This window comes from Grammomys surdaster, unplaced genomic scaffold (genome assembly GCF_004785775.1).
Source record: "Grammomys surdaster isolate TR1022 unplaced genomic scaffold, NIH_TR_1.0 97, whole genome shotgun sequence".
Taxonomy (NCBI): domain Eukaryota; kingdom Metazoa; phylum Chordata; class Mammalia; order Rodentia; family Muridae; genus Grammomys; species Grammomys surdaster.
The window spans coordinates 18053217-18072030 of record NW_021604576.1 but is presented as its reverse complement, the minus strand read 5'-3'; the positions used below and the strand labels follow the sequence as shown (position 1 = coordinate 18072030).

At 41.8% G+C, this 18814-nt stretch overlaps 1 protein-coding gene across 1 annotated transcript; it reads left to right on the top strand.

Moving 5' to 3' along the window:
* Positions 1-15714: 15714 nt before the first annotated feature.
* Gja10 (gap junction protein alpha 10) lies at positions 15715-17232 on the top strand. The gene has a single exon (XM_028781363.1). It carries the CDS (start codon positions 15715-15717, stop codon positions 17230-17232), a length of 1518 nt encoding a protein of 505 aa, XP_028637196.1.
* The last annotated feature ends 1582 nt before the right edge of the window (positions 17233-18814 follow it).

The window sequence follows — 18814 nt, the reverse complement described above, 5'->3', positions numbered from 1 at the left end:
TCAGACACAAAAACGTGGAATTCGTTTTATGTTGGTCAACTACTCCTGAACATGGAGCCTTCCCCAAAATATAGCTAATACACTAGTGACACTCTACTAAGGAAAACTGCTGTTGCCCTCTTCCCCACCCCACCCCTCTGCCCCGCAGGTTTCAATTGCAAATACCTCCTCTGGCTTGAACCCCAACAGATCTTATGTGGGTTATCAGTCTCTACATTCATATATGTGTTAGTCCTGTTGTGTCTGCATGACACTGTACCTTGGAGTCCTCTGACACCTCTGGCTGTTGAGAGTCTCTCTGCCCCCTGTTAGGTAATGGATCCCTGATCCTTGAGGCAAAGGGTTTGATGAATACATCCCATTTAGGGCTAAGTGCTCCAAAGATTCACTCTCTGCACATTGTTAGTTGCTTCCTGCTGTAAGAAGTTTCTCTGATGAGACTTGAGTAATAAAGTGATTTAAGTATAGCATTATGTCATCATGAGTATTTTATCGCCCTTAGCAGAATCACAGTAGTAGTTTTCCCCCAGGGATATGAACTATTTAGTCTCAGGTTCTTGGCCATTTGAGCAGTGTCAGATACGGTCTCATAGAGCAGACCTTAAATCCACTCAGAAAGTGGTTTGTTATTCCTAGAGCGTGCATGCCACTATTGCACCAGTATGTGCAGGGACTCATGGCCTTGACCGGCCTATATGCCTTGAGAGTCATCATCATAGGTTTCTCAGTTTTGAGTCCATGACTCCTGAAGCACAATGTGCCTTCCAGTTCCTGAGAAACCAAATGCTTCTGATCCCTCAGAAGTCACAGAAACATGGAAGGAAGCTTGACGGTACAATTGGTCTTAGATACTAATTTTGCGTACCCTTTATAGTTTGCAAACATCATTGTATCCAGGCAACAACAACTGTATTGATCCTGGCAATTGCCATTAAACTCTGTTTCTGATAAAGGTATAAAATGTGTAATTGCTCTCAAAATTGCTACATCTTAAGTTTTACTGTGGACTCTCCAACTAGCCTAATTAAATTTCTGACGGCCATTTCTACCTTGACCAGGTAAGTAAATGCAGGAACATATAAGTATGTTTTACAGGCATTCTTGTTGTAAGTGGAGGGGTCTATAGCTGAATAACACTGATGATCACCTTTCCATCACCATGGATACTACTCAGTAAAGGCGAAGCTTCTTCTTTTTTTTTTTTTCGGTTTTTCGAGACAGGGTTTCTCTGTGTAGCCCTGGCTGTCCTGGAACTCACTCTGTAGACCAGGCTGGCCTCGAACTCAGAAATCCGCCTGTCTCTGCCTCCCAAGTGCTGGGATTAAAGGCGTGTGCCACCACCGCCCGTCTTCCATGTTCTTAAATACCCGTTTAGTATTTTCACTTCCTAGTGGTAGAGAATGAGTTCATGGTAATGCTAAGCAAGTGATCTACCACTGAGCTACACCTAGCTCAGTACTTATGCAAATAAAAATGTATTCATATTCCTTAGATGAAAGTATAAATTTGACTATTTCATTTAATAATGTATCTTATGACCAGGGTGATGGCTTTTGCAAGTAAAGTGCTTTCCACATAAGTGTGAAATTTGGATTTCCAGAACCCATGTAAATGCTGGGTATCATGGCTCATCTGAAATATCAGTGCTCAAGAGGAAGAGACAGAGGATCCCTGGAGCATGGTGACTAGCTAGAGCTCTGAATTCAAGTGAGAGACTCTGCTTCAACAGATAAGGTATAAGGCAGAGAGCCATCAAAGAAGACAATTAATGTCAATCCCTGGCTACTACATGCACACATACATATGTACCTGCATGCATATATGTGCCTATGCATATGCAAACATGAATATATAAATATATGCTCACCACACATACATTAAAAATCTATTTTGGATATTTTTATTTTCAATTTATTTGTTTTTATTTTATGCATGTGAGTATTTTGCTTGCATGTATTTCAGTGCACTATGTATATACCAAGTGCTGTGTAGGCCAGAAGAGAGAGCTGCTGTCCCCTACTCCCCGGAAATGGTATTATGGATGGTTATAAGCTGTCATGTAGGTGCTGGAAAATGAACTCAAACGCTGTATCAAAGCACCAAGTGCTCTTAATTGCTGACCCTTCTCTCTGGTCTGTAGTTGAAGATGCTCTTCAACTCCTGATCCTTGGAGAATTGGAGAATATTCTGTATTAGCGCGCTTTCTCTCTCTCTCTCTCTCTCTCTCTCTCTCTCTCTCTCTCTCTCTCTCTCCTTTCCTTCTTTCCCCTTCCCTTCCTCCCTTTCTTCCTTCTTTCCTCCTCTTTTTCTTTGGTTCTTGGGAGGTGCTGGAAACCGCATCCGGTTTCTCTGCTAGAGCAGCCAGTGCCCTTAACAGCTAAGCTAAGCCCGCCCTAAAGTAAAGAATTCTTCCTTTCTTTCTTTCTTTCTTTCTTTCTTTCTTTCTTTCTTTCTTTCTTTTCCTTTCCTTTCCTTTCCTTCCTTCCTTCCTTCCTTTTTTCCTTTTTTTCTCTTTTTTCTTTTTTGGAAGTAAAGGATTTTGACATGAAACAAAATCATTTTCTTAGAAAAGAACCAGATATTTACAATTTATCTACTGAACTTTAGTTGTTAGGTATTTTAGGTGGTTTCCTAGTATCTTTGGGCCACAAGTAGTCTTGGAACCTTCTTTTTCTACCTTTATTAATAGAATCCAGAACATTTCAAACTCTTTGGAGTTTGGAAGAGGTAGAGAAATTCCCAAGGTACACTTCGAATTTTTTACACTTTTGGCTACAATCAGAAGGACTTTGTCTGACTTTTATAAACCTGGGCATTAGTTTTATTATTGGGAATGACAAGGGCAGGATTATGCACAAACTATGACCTACACGGTATGCCTGACTATTCTCCTTAAAATGTATTCCCCACCACACTGCTCAGGACTTAAATCAGGGGTTCAGATAAGGTTTTTACATGGCCAGTCTTGTTATATTGGGCAGGAGACAAAAGCTAGATTTTAATATCAAAAGTTTAATCCCACCCCTTCTGGGAAGGAAATGTGGCCATCTTGGCCAAGGCTGAGGAAGGGATGCAGGTCTGTGGAGGTGGCAGCGACATGGGCTCCCTCAGCTGAAGCAGTAGGTAAGGAAGGGGTTAGGGTGGGTGCTATACAGGGAGCTCAGGTTTAGGGTGTAAGAAATGAAAGATAGGGAAGGGATAGGACACACAGGGCTTCAGACATCCAAGACTTCACACCTTATTGGGAAACTAGGATTAATCCTTCAGGAACTCTGTGACCCAGATATCTGCTGTTGGCTCTGCTTCTACATGGCATCCTGGTTCCTGCTCAGGTAACCTAGGAGCCTCAGCAGACTTGTTTGGCCACAGGTTCCCTAAAGCCTACAGAAGTAATCCTTGCCAGTGTTTCTTGTGGTGGGATATCCTCCTCCTCCTCCTCCTCCTCCTCCTCCTCCTCCTCCTCCTCCTCCTCCTCCTTCTCTTTTTCTTCTTCTTCTCTCTCTCTCTCTCTCTCTCTCTCTCTCTCTCTCTCTCTCCTTCCCTCCCTCTCTCCCTTTCCCTCCCTCCCTCATTTTTTCTTCTTCTTCCCAGTGACTCTGGAGCTTGGAATCCAGCACCCACTGGCCTGGCTGCTTCCTCTTGGCAATATCAAACTCCATCCAGGGAGAAGAGTGCCAGGTGCTGTGACTTCATCTGGGGGACATCTGTCAGCTGTGAATCTGGGAACTGTGAATCCAGAAATCATGGATTTGGCAACCCTGAGTTTGGTAGTCATGAATCTAGACACCATGAGTCTGGAAACCATGAATTCTATAACCATGAATCCAGGAACCCTGAATCTAGCAGCCATAAATCCCACAACCATGAAACCTGTAACCATGAATCTCTCAAGATAAATCCAGAAACCATGAATCCTGAGAGAGTATGAGTCGTCTTTCTGTAACCTCAAGTACTTTGTCATTTGTGGAACCTTCAAGTTCCCCTTTGTCCCAAGTGTAGTGTCTCTTCAGCTCTTTCTGCCTCCTCTTCTCTTTTCTCGGATGCTACTGTTTGATGAGCTCTTGAGGACAACAGAACAGAGAATCTAAGGCTGCATCCGAATATCCTAGAGCCCACTGGAGGGCTTTCTGAAAGAAACTGTTTTCTTCCAGGTTCAGGAAACTTTTTCAGGCCAGGAAACACAGGGACCACAGCAACTTCCTCCTAGGCTGCTTCTCAATCAGGGACCACCTGTCACAGGACAATGCTGTGCCAGGAAATGTTCATGGACTCCAAAAGACCACCAAGAGGCTGATTTCAATGTAATTGCATTAGGGTCTCTTTATTTAAACTCAAGCTTGGGCTCCCTGCCAACCCTGACACAGCAGGAAGGTGGAGCCCTGAGCCTAGTTTGAGGCAAGCATTTATAGAGGCAAGAAAAGGGCATCTAGCTTGGTACACTTCTGACTGGGGAGCCATGGTGGGCTTTAACATAATTGGCTGGTGCTGGGAGCCAAACCATAAACTTAACTTCTGTTTTCCTTCTGATTGGTGGTTGTTAGGAAGTGGGCCACCACAAGAGGCGCTTAGATTGGAACTTGTTTTTATTTATTTATTTATTTATTTATTTATTTATTTATTTATTTATTTTTGGTTTTTCGAGATAGGGTTTCTCTGTGTAGCCCTGGCTGTCCTGAAACTCCCTCTGTAGACCAGACTGGCCTTGAACTCATAAAGATCTGCCTGCCTCTGCCTCCTGAGTGCTGGGATTAAAGGCACACACCATCATTGCCTGGCAAGTGGAAACTCTTTAAAAATATGTATTTTTTTATTTTATGTGTATAAGTGTTTTGCTTGCATGCATGTAATTGCACTGCATGTTCAGTGCAGTGCTGTGGAGACCCAAAATGACTAATTTCCCCAAACTGAATTTCAGCCCATTTGTGAGCTACAAGGTAGGTGCTGGAAACCAAAGCCAAATCCTGAGCCAAAACTCAGCCAACTACCGAGTGCTCTTAACTGTTCAATCACAGTTCCATGCCCTAAGTTGAGAATGTTAACACACTAATGCTTTGTGTTAGTCTTCTATTGCTGTGACAAAACACCATGGCTGGAAGTGAGTTATAGAAGAAAGAGTTTTTTGGATTTACAATTCCAGAGACATAGAAGTCCATCACCACTGGGAGGCATGGCAGCAGGCAGGCATGGTGGAGGGATCACAGAGCTGAGAGCTTACATCTTCAATGGCAAGTGTGAAGCACAGTGAGCAAATGGGGAGTAGGGTAGGCATTCGGCTCTCAATGTCTGACCTAGTGATATACTTCCACCAGCAGGGCCACACCTTCCAAACCTATCCAAACACCATGGTATTCAAATACCAGAGACTATGGGAGAAAATTACTATTCAAACCACCATTTTGAAATTAAGATGCTGTTGCAAAAATATTTTGAAAAGCACTAGTCTTGGTCATCAAGAATTTTCGTAGCTATGCTTTCCTATTACTGCTATACCCGCTCTCCACTACATTAACTTGACCTAGTGGTATACTTGTATATCTTGTATATCCTCTTTTTTTGTTGTTGTTGTTTTGTTTTTGTTTTTTGTTTGTTTGTTTTTTTAAGACAGGGTTTCTCTGTGTAGCCCTGGCTGTCCTGGAACTCACTCTGTAGACCAGGCTAGCCTCAAACTCTCGAACTCAGAAATCTGCCTGCCTCTGCCTCCCAAGTGCTGGGATTAAAGGCATGCGCCACCACCGCCCGGCTCTTGTATATCTTCTAATGTCATCTTCCACCACCATAAATGTTAAACAGCTGTGCATGGAGAGCACACATCCCCTTCTGTTCTCAAGGAGTTTCTGTCTCAGTTATGGGTAAATCTTGGCTTTCTTGTTTTATTTTATTTTTTATTCTTTTTCCCTTGAACCCAGGCCCTCACATGCTAAGCATGCCTTCTACTACTAGGTCATAGCTAGATCCAAATATTGGTGGAATATTTAGAAGCATTCCTTGCCTTTACATTGTGTAAACTTCTTCTTCCTGTGCATGTGCTCTACCACTATGTATATGGATGCGAGCACATCCATTCCACAGTGTGTGCAGAGGTCAGAGGATGCAGGAGCTGGCTCTTGCCTTCCACCATTTGTGCTCTGGGGACCAAAACTCAGGCTTCCTCTCCGAGAGCTTTCACCCACTGACCAATCTCTCTGTATCTCTTAATCTTTGGCCTTCCCCCTGCCCCCATCTTTAGATATGTGTGGTCTCTAATCTTTCTGCTCCCCCCTTTCACTTTCTGGAGCTTGCTTGCCTGAAGTTCTCATAGACTCAGCACCATTTTTGGTGGAAGTGAAGCAGGAAGTTTGAAACGCACTGCTCTGTGGCAGTAGTTCTCACTCATCAGTGCCCTACATCCAGCCGTGCTCCTCCTCCTCAGAGCTAGTGTCTCCTCACCGGCATCCAGCCGTGCTCCTCCTCCTCAGAGCTAGTGTCTCCTCACTGGCTGTCTTGGTTACTTTTCTATTGCTTTGATAAGATGCCATGACCAATGCAACTTACAGAAGAAAGAATTTATTTGGGGCTCATAGTTTCAGAAGCTTAACATCTATGACTATCATGGCAGACAGCATGGCAGCAGGTGGGCAAGCATGCCACTGGAGCAGTTGCTGAGAGTTCATATCTTGAGACAAGGCAGAGTCACTGGGAATGGCTGTGGCTTAAAAAAACAAACAAACGAACCAACAAACAAACAAACATCAAAGCCAACCCCACTGATACATCTTCTCTACCAAGGCCACACCTCCTAATCCTTCCCAAACAGTTACAGTAACTAAGGACCAAATATTCAAATATCTGAGTTGATGGGGGCCATTCTCATTCAAACCAGCACAGTACCCTTCTCAGGATGTTATTTCTTAATATTGCTGTGAGGTTATGTGGATGTAGTTCCTGTCAGTCTTTATTCTGTCCTCATGGCATTCACTCAGTTGTTAAAAGCCTTCAAGGATGAACTGGTCAGATTTATTTATCTGTGAGGGTCAAAGAAATTTAATGATGCTTTATGATCATAATAAAAGCTTGAATTAGCCGGGCGGTGGTGGCGCACGCCTTTAATCCCAGCACTTGGGAGGGAGAGACAGGCGGATTTCTGAGTTCGAGGCCAGCCCTGTCTACAGAGTGAGTTCCAGGACAGCCAGGACTACACAGAGAAACCCTGTCTCGAAAAACAAAAACCAACCAACCAAACAAACAAACAAAAAGCTTGAATTAAGTAAGTAGATATATAGTTAATCTTTATTTTGTCTTCTAATTTGAGCATTTATTTTCTTGAATATATACACAAGAGTTATATTGCACAAGTACCCTTCCTGCCTCCTTATTCATACAGCAATCTCATGTGACAATCATCTTGCCAGCAAGACGCACGCGGACACTAGGATCCTTCCGCAGCAAACATTTATTGTTAATGAAAGGAGGAAAGACCCCGGGCCCCGAAAAGGCACTGCTTATATACCCCTGGAGCAGCATGTTCATGTCTGATTGGCTGCTTGCTCAGGAACGCAAATTACGCCCCGGGATGGGCCATGATTTGGCGCGCTTTTACCATAGCACATGCACGGTTTACTTGTTTACTTGGAGGAGCACCGGATGCCAGCGCCATCTTGTAATGGCGAATGCTGTCAGCACAAGCCGCGGCTTTCCACAATCTCACCCTGAGACTGTTCATACTAGGAACTTCTTGTGCTCTTTGCAAATTAACTTATTCATAAATGAACAATTTTATTTATTTACTTATTTATTACTGAGTTATGGTCTCACTATGTCACTCTAGTTGATCTGGAACTGACTATACAGACTAGGCTGGCAATAAACTCAGAGTCTGGCCTGTATCTGCTGCTCTATTGTTGAGTTTAAAAGCATGTGCCACCACAATTTTTATGTTTCAATACTGAATATATTCATTAAATGTATGGAGTTCATTATTTCACTTGTACATTTTATGATTAAATATTAAAAGCTCTTTATAGAGTGACCAATTAACTACTTACATAGTGTACAAATATATAGTATGTTTTCACTCAGTCCTCCTGACAGTCAGTTTGTTCTTGAGGCCAGATAAGTTTGACTCCTCAAAGCTTCCTCCTCAGAGATGGGAACAAATACAGAGACCTACAAGCAGACACTATGCAGAGAGTGAGAGACCTTGGAACACTCAGCCCTAAATGGGATGTCTCCATCAAATTCTTCCCCTCACAGACAGGGAACCCCGTAGAAGACAGAAATAGACTGAGAGGCAGAGGGGATGAACAGTACCAAGAAAACAAAGCTTTCAAAATACAACAGTATTGGTGCACATATGAACTCAGAGGCTAAGGCAGCATGTGCAGGTTGTCATAAGATGATGAGTCTCTGAATCTAAATCTGCTTCTTGTGCCTCTTCTTGGGCTGTTTTCTTTCTATTTGTTTGTTTTGTCCTATTTGGATTTGTTTGTTTTACCATATTATCTTATCTTATTATTTATTTATTTATTTATTTATTTATTTTTTTGGTTTTTCGAGACAGGGTTTCTCTGTGTAGCCCTGGCTGTCCTGGAACTCACTCTGTAGACCAGGCTGGCCTTGAACTCAGAAATCCTCCTGCCTCTGCCTCCCAAGTGCTGGGATTAAAGGCGTGCGCCACCACCACCACCACCACCACCACCAGGCTATATTATTATTCCTTAGAAGCCCATTTTTTTTTTCTAATGAGACACAGAAAGGGAGTGGATCTGGATGGGAGGGCAACAGGAAAAATTGGAAAGAGTAGAAGAAAGGGAAAACATAATCAGGATATATTTTGTGAAAAACTATTTTCAAAAAAGAAAAAACAACTTGACTCCTTACCATTTGTCTTTCATTGTCATCTTTTATGTAAAGAAAACAAAATCTGTCTAAAAATAGGATAGTACTTAAGAAATATCAGTGTTTTTACATTCACTTCTACATTTTATATGGGAAAGTCCATGCTTAGAAATGTGCCCCAGAGCTATGGTTTAGAGCCATCATTGGGTCCTAGTATTTGAATGAAAATGAGGACATGACCACTCCTAGGTCTGGTCGAGGGGAAGGATTTTGTTGTAGATATGAGGGAGAGCATAGCCAGAGGCATTTGGAAGGGTCCAGACTGAACATGGCTGGCAGAATAAGCCAGGCCATGAGAGGGGAGAAGAGAAAGGGAAGAGGAGAGAAACCAAATGGATGAGGAGAGGAGACAAGGACCAAGAAGCCAAAAAAAAAAAAGTATTCAAAATGGCTGAGTTTTATAGGAAAAGAGAATCTGGGGGTCAGGGGGAGGTGTGATGGCTAGTCTTGGTTGTCAACTTGACTATATCTGAAATGAGTTACAATTCAGAGGACACACCCGTGAGAGATTTTTCTGCTTGGTTTGAAGTGGGGGAATCCACTTCTAGTCTGGACCTTTGATCTGAATCTTGAGGCAGGAAGAACTGGACCACATCTTCAGCCAGAAGCCTATATAAGGATATAAAAGAAGGAAGCGTTTGGTTTTGCCTTGCAAGCACATCCGTTCCTTTATTGGCATTGGAGCCTTCTTATTTCAGTTACCAGCATATACTGAAGACCATCCAAGATATCTAGCCTTTGGACTGAGCAATTGCTGGATTTTTGGACTTTCTGTTCACAGCCAGTCATTGTTGGATTAGCTGAACTACAGGCTGCAGACAGTAGCCCCTCTTTGTTTCTCTCTCTGAATATTCACATAAATGTAATCACCATATAAATAGATAAATATATCTATAGATAGACATATAGATACATATAAATTAATATAGATACATATAGATATATAGATGACTATATATAGACATAGATTTAGATGAATATATACATATATACACAAATACATAGATGAATAGGTAGGTAGATGGAGATAGACAAACAGACAGACAGATAGACAGATTCATTCTATAAAATTTGTTACTCTAAAGAACCCCAATTAATACAGGAGGGAAGCCAAGCTCAAGAGCTGGAGAAGGACAACATTTAACTGGGGCTGGCTTACAGGTTCACAGAATCAGTCCATTAACATCAAGGCAGAGCATGGCAGCATCCAGACAGGCATGACACAGGAGAAACCGAGAGTTCAACCTCTTGTTCCGAAGTCAAACAGGAGAGGACTGGTTTCCAGGCAGCCAGGAAAAGGGTCTAAAACCCACACCCACAGTGACACACTTCCTCTAACAAGGCCATACCTACGCCGACAAGGTCACACCTTCAAATAGTGCCACTCCCTGGGCCAAGCTTATTCAAATCACTACAGGGATGGAGGAGAGATGCCGAAGAGCCAGGACTGTGTGATAGGTACTCACCGAGAGCCTGGTCGCCAGCATCTGCTCTGTATGTTAAATAGGTACCTCAGCCTTTTGTCTCTGGTGTCTTTGAGACCTAACAGTACTGTTAGTCCCTTTAATGTTACAGTACGATGATACAGTCTTATAATATGACTATTAAAGATGTTGTGGATTACAAATTAGAGAAACTAGTCCCTGGTTTTCTGCAAGTTATTTGACTTCTAAAATCAGACGCAGGTTCTGAGGATATTCTTATCTTTCCAGTTCTCTCTATATAGAGAAAAGCATTGTAGTCTAATGGACTCTCACTAGAATGTAGAGTACACACAGGCTCAGCTCCCCTCTGGTGTATAAGTGTTGATCCTGCTGTGGAGATGTTTCTTGGTTTAGCATGGCATAGTTTGCAAGAACACTTTGGTTTTGCTTGTCACTCTGCTCTTTTGCTCACATTTGATGAGGCCAGATTCAACCCAGGCAGCTGTTTGTGAAACTGGACATGGTGTATTGATCTGTGAGTGCTGATTTCCAGAGCAATCAATGGACTACAGAAATATACCCAACTCAAATTAAATTATTCACAAACAAAAAGGGACAACAATTGTTTAACTCTTTGTTTTCAAATGAGTTCTACCAGAAAGTATCCTAACATGATTATCAACTAAACAAATACTACAAGAAAATGGCAAATTAGCAAAGGAGAGATTTAAATGGGGGATGGGAGTGGCAGCTGGGTCAGTCTACATTGATCAAAACTGCTGTGCTCATTTTGAATTAAAGCCCCACAGCCACCTGACCAGAGCCTTTATACCGGCAAGCAGCAGCAGAAGCAGCTGTTCTGCTAAACAGCCACACATGGTGCAACTTGAAGGTCCTGCAAACTCAAGTGGAATTTCCTGGTCTACCTGTAAGGTGAGCTATAACTGTGCAGGCTGTGCTGATTATGAGACATGTATATGAGATGCCTCTTGGGACAGAAAGAAGCAATCTAAAATCAAGTGCTGCCAAGGACAGTTAACTTATTGAACAGGAGATGCTAAGTGAGCATCAGTTAATAAAACAAGCCCGAATGGTTGAAGGGCCTGTAGTCAGCCGTAATCACTAGAAAGTTCTTTTTAGGGAACTTAGAACAACTTTTGTACGTGACCTTGTTTTTCCACACTGCTGTCAGTTTATTGTAATTTCTTAGGAACTTCAGAAAAATTTTCTTTGCTATTTAAAAACAATTTCCACATTTAAAATAGACAGGGACAAAATTAAGCATATATATATTTTAGGATGTCAAAATAGAGACTTAAAATAAAACTGAATATTTTATACATTTTTAGAATATTCTAAAATGTATAAAATTATTATAAAATAATTATGCAAAAAGCACCTTGACTTAGATAGGATCAAGCTTAAGAAATTATTACTTAAATGATTGAGATATATATAACTTAAATTATATTTAATGTAAACAAATTTAAATTTTCTACACTCTTTATTTTTTTACATTTCAAATAACTCATGGATATATAGAATAAAATATAAAAAGTCCTCATTATTTTTTTCCAAGTTTTGTGACATAGACTTTGTGCTGTGGCTCATGGCTGAAAGCCTAACCTTGGGAAGTTAAGGCAGAAGAGTTTTTTTGTGACTGGTCTGAGCTGTATAGTGAGACTATGTCTCAAAACAAAGATCCTCAAATTATCAGAAACATCTACGTTCTCAGTTCTTGAGCTGAATAGTTTTATGTCAACTTGACTCAAGCTGGGGTCATCTGAGAGGAGGAAACCTCAAGTAAGAAAGTCTCTCCATAAGACCAGGTTGTGGGCAGGCCTGTAAGGCATTTTCTTAATTAGTGATTGGTTGGGGAGGGCATAGCTTATTACGAGTAGGGCCATCACTGGACTGGTGGTCTTGGGTTCCATAAGAAAGCAGACTGAGCAAGGCATGGGAAGAAAGCCACTAAACAGCACACCTCCATGGCCTCTATACCAGCTCCTGCCTCCAGGTTCCTACCTTGAGTTCTGACTTCCTTTGATGATGGACAGTGACAATGGAAGTGTAAGCCAGATGATACATTTTTTCCTCACCTTGTGCTTTGATCATGGTGTTTTATTGCAGCAACAGAAACCCTAACCAAGACAATTTTACTTAAAATTTTCTTCATATGTATGTATGAAACAGTTTACATAAATGTTTTTATAAAATCATATTTTCTTTTATAAAAAGGTTTATTTTATGTGTATGAATGTTTTGCTTGGATGTATGTCTGTGCACCGCTTCCATGCTTGCTACATGCAGTGGTCAGAAGAGAGAGTTGGATCTCTTGAAACTAGAGCTATGGATGGTTGTGACCTACCATGTGGGTGCTGGGAATCATAACCATTCCAATCATAACCATAACCAAATCCATCTTTCCAGCTCTAGTCATATTTTCTTAGAAATCTGTTTTACCTATTTTCTGCCTCTTCTCCCTTATAATTCTCCCTGTATCTATATTCCTTCCCATGTCCATACACACAGTATGCATATATATACATACATATACACATACATATACATACATATTCATATATACATGCATGTATATATGAGCATATATACTCATAATACATATATGCATATATGTATACTCGTATCATATATCATATATCTCTTATGTACAGATGCATATGTGTGTATATTTATGGCATTTTTATTTTATTTGGAGATTCAAAGTCTTATGATGACCTATGGATTAATTTACATGAGGAATAATAATGAGTTTCCAATTCCTGTTGGTTTTTCAGGTGAAATCTCAATGTGTGTGTGTCCCACGCCTCAAGTACACCATGACTGTGGTTGAGTTTGTGGCTTCTGAGATAATGCCTAGGTAGAGGTAAAACTTCAGAAATTATTGGAGAAATGAATGTAAAAGTTAAAAATTATGCCATTGTTGCTGATTTCAGGGTGGAAGCTGAGAAAACTGACTACAGAGGCTTGAAAATGAAAACTTTGTTTTCTAAGGGGTCAGGGAAGTGGCCAGTTCAGGATTTGAACTGCTTCCCAGAAGGAAGATTGCACATTTTTAAAGGATAGGAATACAAAGCAAGGGGGAGCTGCTGTGTTATCCAGTTGTATTTTAACATTACAGGTTAAGCTGGGTTAAGCAAGGAAGTACCTGTTAGAGACTGGGCTGTATTCAGGGCGCCTGGCTTCAGGGTCTTTAATTCAGCTTTTGCAGCCAGCTTCCCTCCTGGACTCTGGGCTAGAATTTTAGAATGATAAGGGATCAAGCTGCACGTAGTCAATTAGGGCATAGCAGGCAATTGGATATATATTTTTATAATTTATGTACCTTGGTTTAGATAACAGCAATTTTTATATTCTTTACTTTGTTTAAGAAACCACTTGGAGAAGTGGGATAGGCGTTCATTCCTAGGCCTGAGAACTTGAACTTGTTTGATCTTGCCAGCAAGATGGAGAAGTTGTCCTTGAAATGGGTGGATTCAGACAACTCTTTACAACAGAAGCTGTCCGGCTATTGGGCAGTCTAGGGCTTGGGGCCTTGAATTTAGTTTCTTCTTATGACTAAATGGAGTCTGAAAGCAAATTGGTAGTACTTAGAATACATTTCTTTTGTTCCTTACAATTGTCTACTTTAACTTAATTCTATTTTTCCCCTATGATTTCATATCTGAAAGCCCTCCACATATTAGAAATCTTGAGACTACCATGCTAATTAGTCTTGTGTCAACTTGACACACAAACTAGAGCTATCTGAGGGGAGAGAAACTTAATTGTGAAAATGTTTCCATGAGATTTGGTTGTAAGGCACTTGGTTAGTGATTTATATGGGGAGGGCCCAGTCCACTGTGGATGTTTTCATTCCAGGGCTGGTGGTCCTCGGTTCTATAAGAAAGCAGGCTGAGCAAGCCATGAATAGCAGGCCAGTAAGCAACACCCTCCATAGCTTCTGCATCAGCTTCTGCCTCCAGGTTCCATCCCTGAGTGAGTTCCTGTCCTGACTTTTTCCAATGATGAGCTATGATCTGGAAATATAAGCTGAATAAACAAACCCTTTCCTTCCCATCTTGCTTTTTGGTCATGGTGTTTTCATAGCAGCCACAGAAACCCTAAAAGTGTTTTGACCTAACTGAACCTCAAAAAACAGTTTTTCCAGGATAAACAAAGTAACTTGTGCATGACACTTATGCCTTGATTCTTTCCTAGACTCCAAGCTTTCTAGAGAAACAGTTTATATTAACTTTTCCAAGTTTGCAAGAATTCCATAAAGACACAAGACGTGGTGGCACAGCCCTTTAATTCTAGCACTTGGGAGGCAGAGGCAGGCAAATTTCTATGAGTTTGAGACCAGTCTGCTATACAAAGTGAATTTCAGGACAGTTGGGGCTGTTATGCAGAGAAACTCTGTCTTGAAAAACCAAGAAAGAATTCCATGAAGACCTGCTTTCCAGATGTGTCTTAGTAGCATTGTTTTTGTGTCTACCTAAACATTACCACTACCTTGACCTGAAACAGTTTCCAAGGATTTACTTGGTTGATTTCTCTTTATGTGTGCTTTATCTTACAATGATAGCCACGTATGGTATATGAGGAGACCCTACTTTGTTTTCCCTGTTGATAATTAATTCAGCAAAAGACTCAAGGGAACATACTGATTCTTTCTGTGTAGAGACCCAGATACCATGGAGAGATGCTACTTGCAGGGGGATGCACCTTTTCAGGAAGTGAGACAGAAAATGAAAACATCACAAAATTCTTCTAGGCTGAATGCCACATGAATGATTGTGGGAGCTTAGGAAAGGAGAAAGTAAGTGGGGGTTGGCCTGCTTAGAGAAGTTCTAGAGTTTTTGAATCTTAAGATCATTCTAGATGCCGGGCGGTGGTGGCGCACGCCTTTAATCCCAGCACTCGGGAGGCAGAGGCAGGCGGATTTCTGAGTTCGAGGCCAGCCTGGTCTACAGAGTGAGTTCCAGGACAGCCCGGGCTATACAGAGAAACCCTGTCTCGAAAAACCAAAAAAAAAAAAAAAAAAAAAAAAAAAAAAGATCATTCTAGATGTGAGATAAATGGGCCTCTCAAATGAGTAGAAAAGTAAGTATGACTGTGGAATACATTTTACAAATATGGGAACTAATGGGTATCCTAGAATGAAAGGGAACTGCATGTGGCAGAGAAAAGGATAAGAAATAAGCTGAGTTAGATGATATGGGGTTACTGTTTTGTTCAGAAACTGAACAAAATTGGAAATCCCAGTTTCTTCAAGTATGAAGTCTGTATCAGGAGTTGTGTTGACTTAAGCAAAGGATCTGTGCTATGTATGAGCATGCCCCTTTTAAAGTGACATCCCTCAGTTTTATTAACCTCCTTGTTTTCTGTATATTTCAGACGTGAATTCCTAACCATGGGAGATTGGAATCTATTGGGTGGCATCCTAGAGGAAGTCCACTCCCACTCCACTATCGTGGGGAAAATCTGGCTGACTATCCTCTTCATCTTCCGAATGCTGGTACTTGGTGTCGCTGCTGAGGATGTATGGGATGATGAACAGTCCTCCTTTGCTTGCAACACCCAGCAGCCTGGTTGCAACAATATCTGTTATGATGATGCTTTCCCCATCTCTTTGATCAGATTCTGGGTTTTGCAGATCATCTTTGTGTCTTCCCCTTCTTTGGTGTATATGGGCCATGCACTTTATAGACTCAGAGACTTTGAGAAGCAAAGGCAGAAGAAGAAGTTATACCTCAGAGCCCAGATGGAGAATCCAGAGCTTGACTTGGAGGAGCAACAAAGGGTAGAGAGGGAGCTGAGGAGACTCGAGGAGCGGAAGAGGATCCATAAAGTCCCTCTGAAAGGATGTCTGCTGCGCACGTATGTCTTACACATCTTGACCAGATCTGTGCTAGAAGTAGGGTTCATGGTAGGCCAATATATTCTCTATGGGTTTCAAATGCATCCCATTTACACGTGTGCCCAACCCCCTTGCCCCAATGCAGTGGACTGCTTTGTATCCAGGCCCACAGAGAAGACCATTTTCATGCTGTTTATGCACAGCATTGCAGCCATCTCCTTGTTACTCAATGTCCTGGAAATATTTCATCTCGGCATCAGGAAAATCATGAGGGCACTCAATGGCAAATCCAGCAGTGGAAATACTGAGAATGAAAGAGACCCTCCATTCCGTTCAATAAACTACTCAGGGGCTCAGCAGTGTATGGTTTGTTCTTTACCTGAAAGAACCTCACTGCTTCAAGCCAACAATAAACAGCAAGTCATCCGAGTCAATATACCAAGGTCTAAAAGCATGTGGCAAATTCCACATCCAAGGCAACTGGAGGTAGATGTTTCCTGTGGCAAAAGAGACTGGGCTGAGAAAGTTGAGAACAGTGGACAGCTCCATGTCCATAGCCCATGTCCACATAGCCGCAGTGCCAGAATTCAGCACCCCGGACAGCAATCATGCTATCCTGTCTTTGGCCCCAAGAATGCAATGTCTCAGTCCTGGTTCGGTACGATGACGGCTTCTCAACACTGTCCATCATCTGCGTTAGAAACCTGGGAGCAATCCCAGGGCCCAGAAGTTTCAGGGAGACCTCTTGCAGATCGCCAGAGTCACTTACAAGGCAGTGATGGCAGTGCTAGAGAGAGTGGTGTTTGGACAGACAGATTAGGTCCAGGTAGTCGCAAGGCCAGCTTTCTATCGAGGTTGCTGTCAGAAAAGGGACAACCACATAGTGACTCAGGAAGCTCAAGGTCTCTGAATAGCTCCTGCTTGGATTTTCCACATGGGGAAAACAGCCCATCACCTCTGCCGTCAGCCACTGGGCACAGGGCATCGATGGTAAGTAAAAGCAGCCATGGTGATTCACCTTCTCATTCTTCTCCTTTCATCATACATGGGACATATGTATATGTGTATTAAAAGACAGGTGGCTTGAGAGAAAAATTAATTTATGAAAAATTCAATTCATTAATTTATTACATTCAGTTAAACTTATAATTGCATACTAAACTTATAATTTAATACTAAATAATTGAAGTGAATAATAATAAATAATAATCATTCAATTAATAAAATAAATTTATAGAGAAATGGGTCTGGAGGGATGTCTCACTTAGTAAAGAGAACTGACTGCTCTTCCAGAGGACCTGGGTTCAAATCTCAGAATCCATATGGCAGCTCACAACTGTCTGTAACTCTAAGATCTGATACCCTCACACAGACATGCATGCAAGCAGAACACCAATGCACATAAAATAAAAATAAATACATTTTTAAAAAGAAAAATTACACTAATCATGATTATAAGTAATGTATGGTATGGTTAAAATACCATCTCTTCCATGAAAAGTCTCAAAGCATAGCTGTGGAAGGGAGGCGGGGGAAGCTCGGTGTTAGTGGACGAAGGGAAATGTCAAGGGACCCAATGGACGAGGAAGGAGCAGGCGATTCTACAATAGTGGCTCGGGGACACGTAGGGGTGAAGTCACTTTGAACTGAATCTTGAAAGATTTTTTTGTTTTTGTTTGTTTTTGTTTTTCGAGACAGGGCTTCTCTGTGTAGCCCTGGCTGTCCTGGAACTCACTCTGTAGACCAGGCTGGCCTCAAACTCAGGAATCCTCCTGCCTCTGCCTCCCAAGTGCTGGGATTAAAGGCGTGCGCCACCACTGCCCGGCTTGAAAGATGTTTCTTCAGAGTTGTGAGGGCTACAGCGCACAGAAGAAGGCTGTACCATTAGAAATGAAGGGCATGAACCCCTAACAGCTGGGCTGGTTCTCTAGCTGTGGGTGCCAGGGTACGGAGTAGGGTGAGAGATGTAGAGACAGGGCAGAGCAATGCACATGAAGGCCCTGCAGTGAGGGACTACAGAACCAACAGAGGACCAGAAGCAGAACTGAAGAGATGGCCCACTTGGTAAAAACATGTATTATGGTAGCAATCCATTTGTCCTTTAGGCAGGATGACATGTATCACTTAAGAGATGGCTCTAAGAGCATCAAATCCTGCAGTATTTATAAGACCTTCATTAAAGATAAATTTTGCCAGGCAGTGGTGGTGCACCCTTTAATCCCAGCACTTGGGAAGCAGAGGCAGGCGGATTTCTGAGTTCGAGGCCAGCCTGGTCTACACAGTGAGTTCCAGGACAGCCAGGGCTACACAGAGAAACCCTGTCTCGAAACCACCACCCCCCCAAAAAAAGAGAGAGACAAATTTTACTGGGGAACTAGATGCATAACAGTCAATATTCTCCTGACTACCTGTGTGTTCATAACATGCCATGGTTACCAGTAGCTGCAGCCAGCCACCATATCAGACATTTTTTTTTTACCAGCTAATGTCTTTCCTTATCACCAGATAGATTCTGTCAAAGATCAGCTAATTAATCAACTATAAAATAAAAAGTGTGTGTATGTGCATGGATGTGTATATGCTTGTGTATGTGTTAGCAGAGTGCTGGGAAGATGGGTCAGTTGGTAAAGTACTCAGAGTTCCAATCCCTAAT

Bases quoted from the DNA above. Each gene is read 5' to 3' on its own strand.
- Gja10 (XM_028781363.1), top strand. From the start codon at position 15,715: ATGGGAGATTGGAATCTATTGGGTGGCATCCTAGAGGAAGTCCACTCC.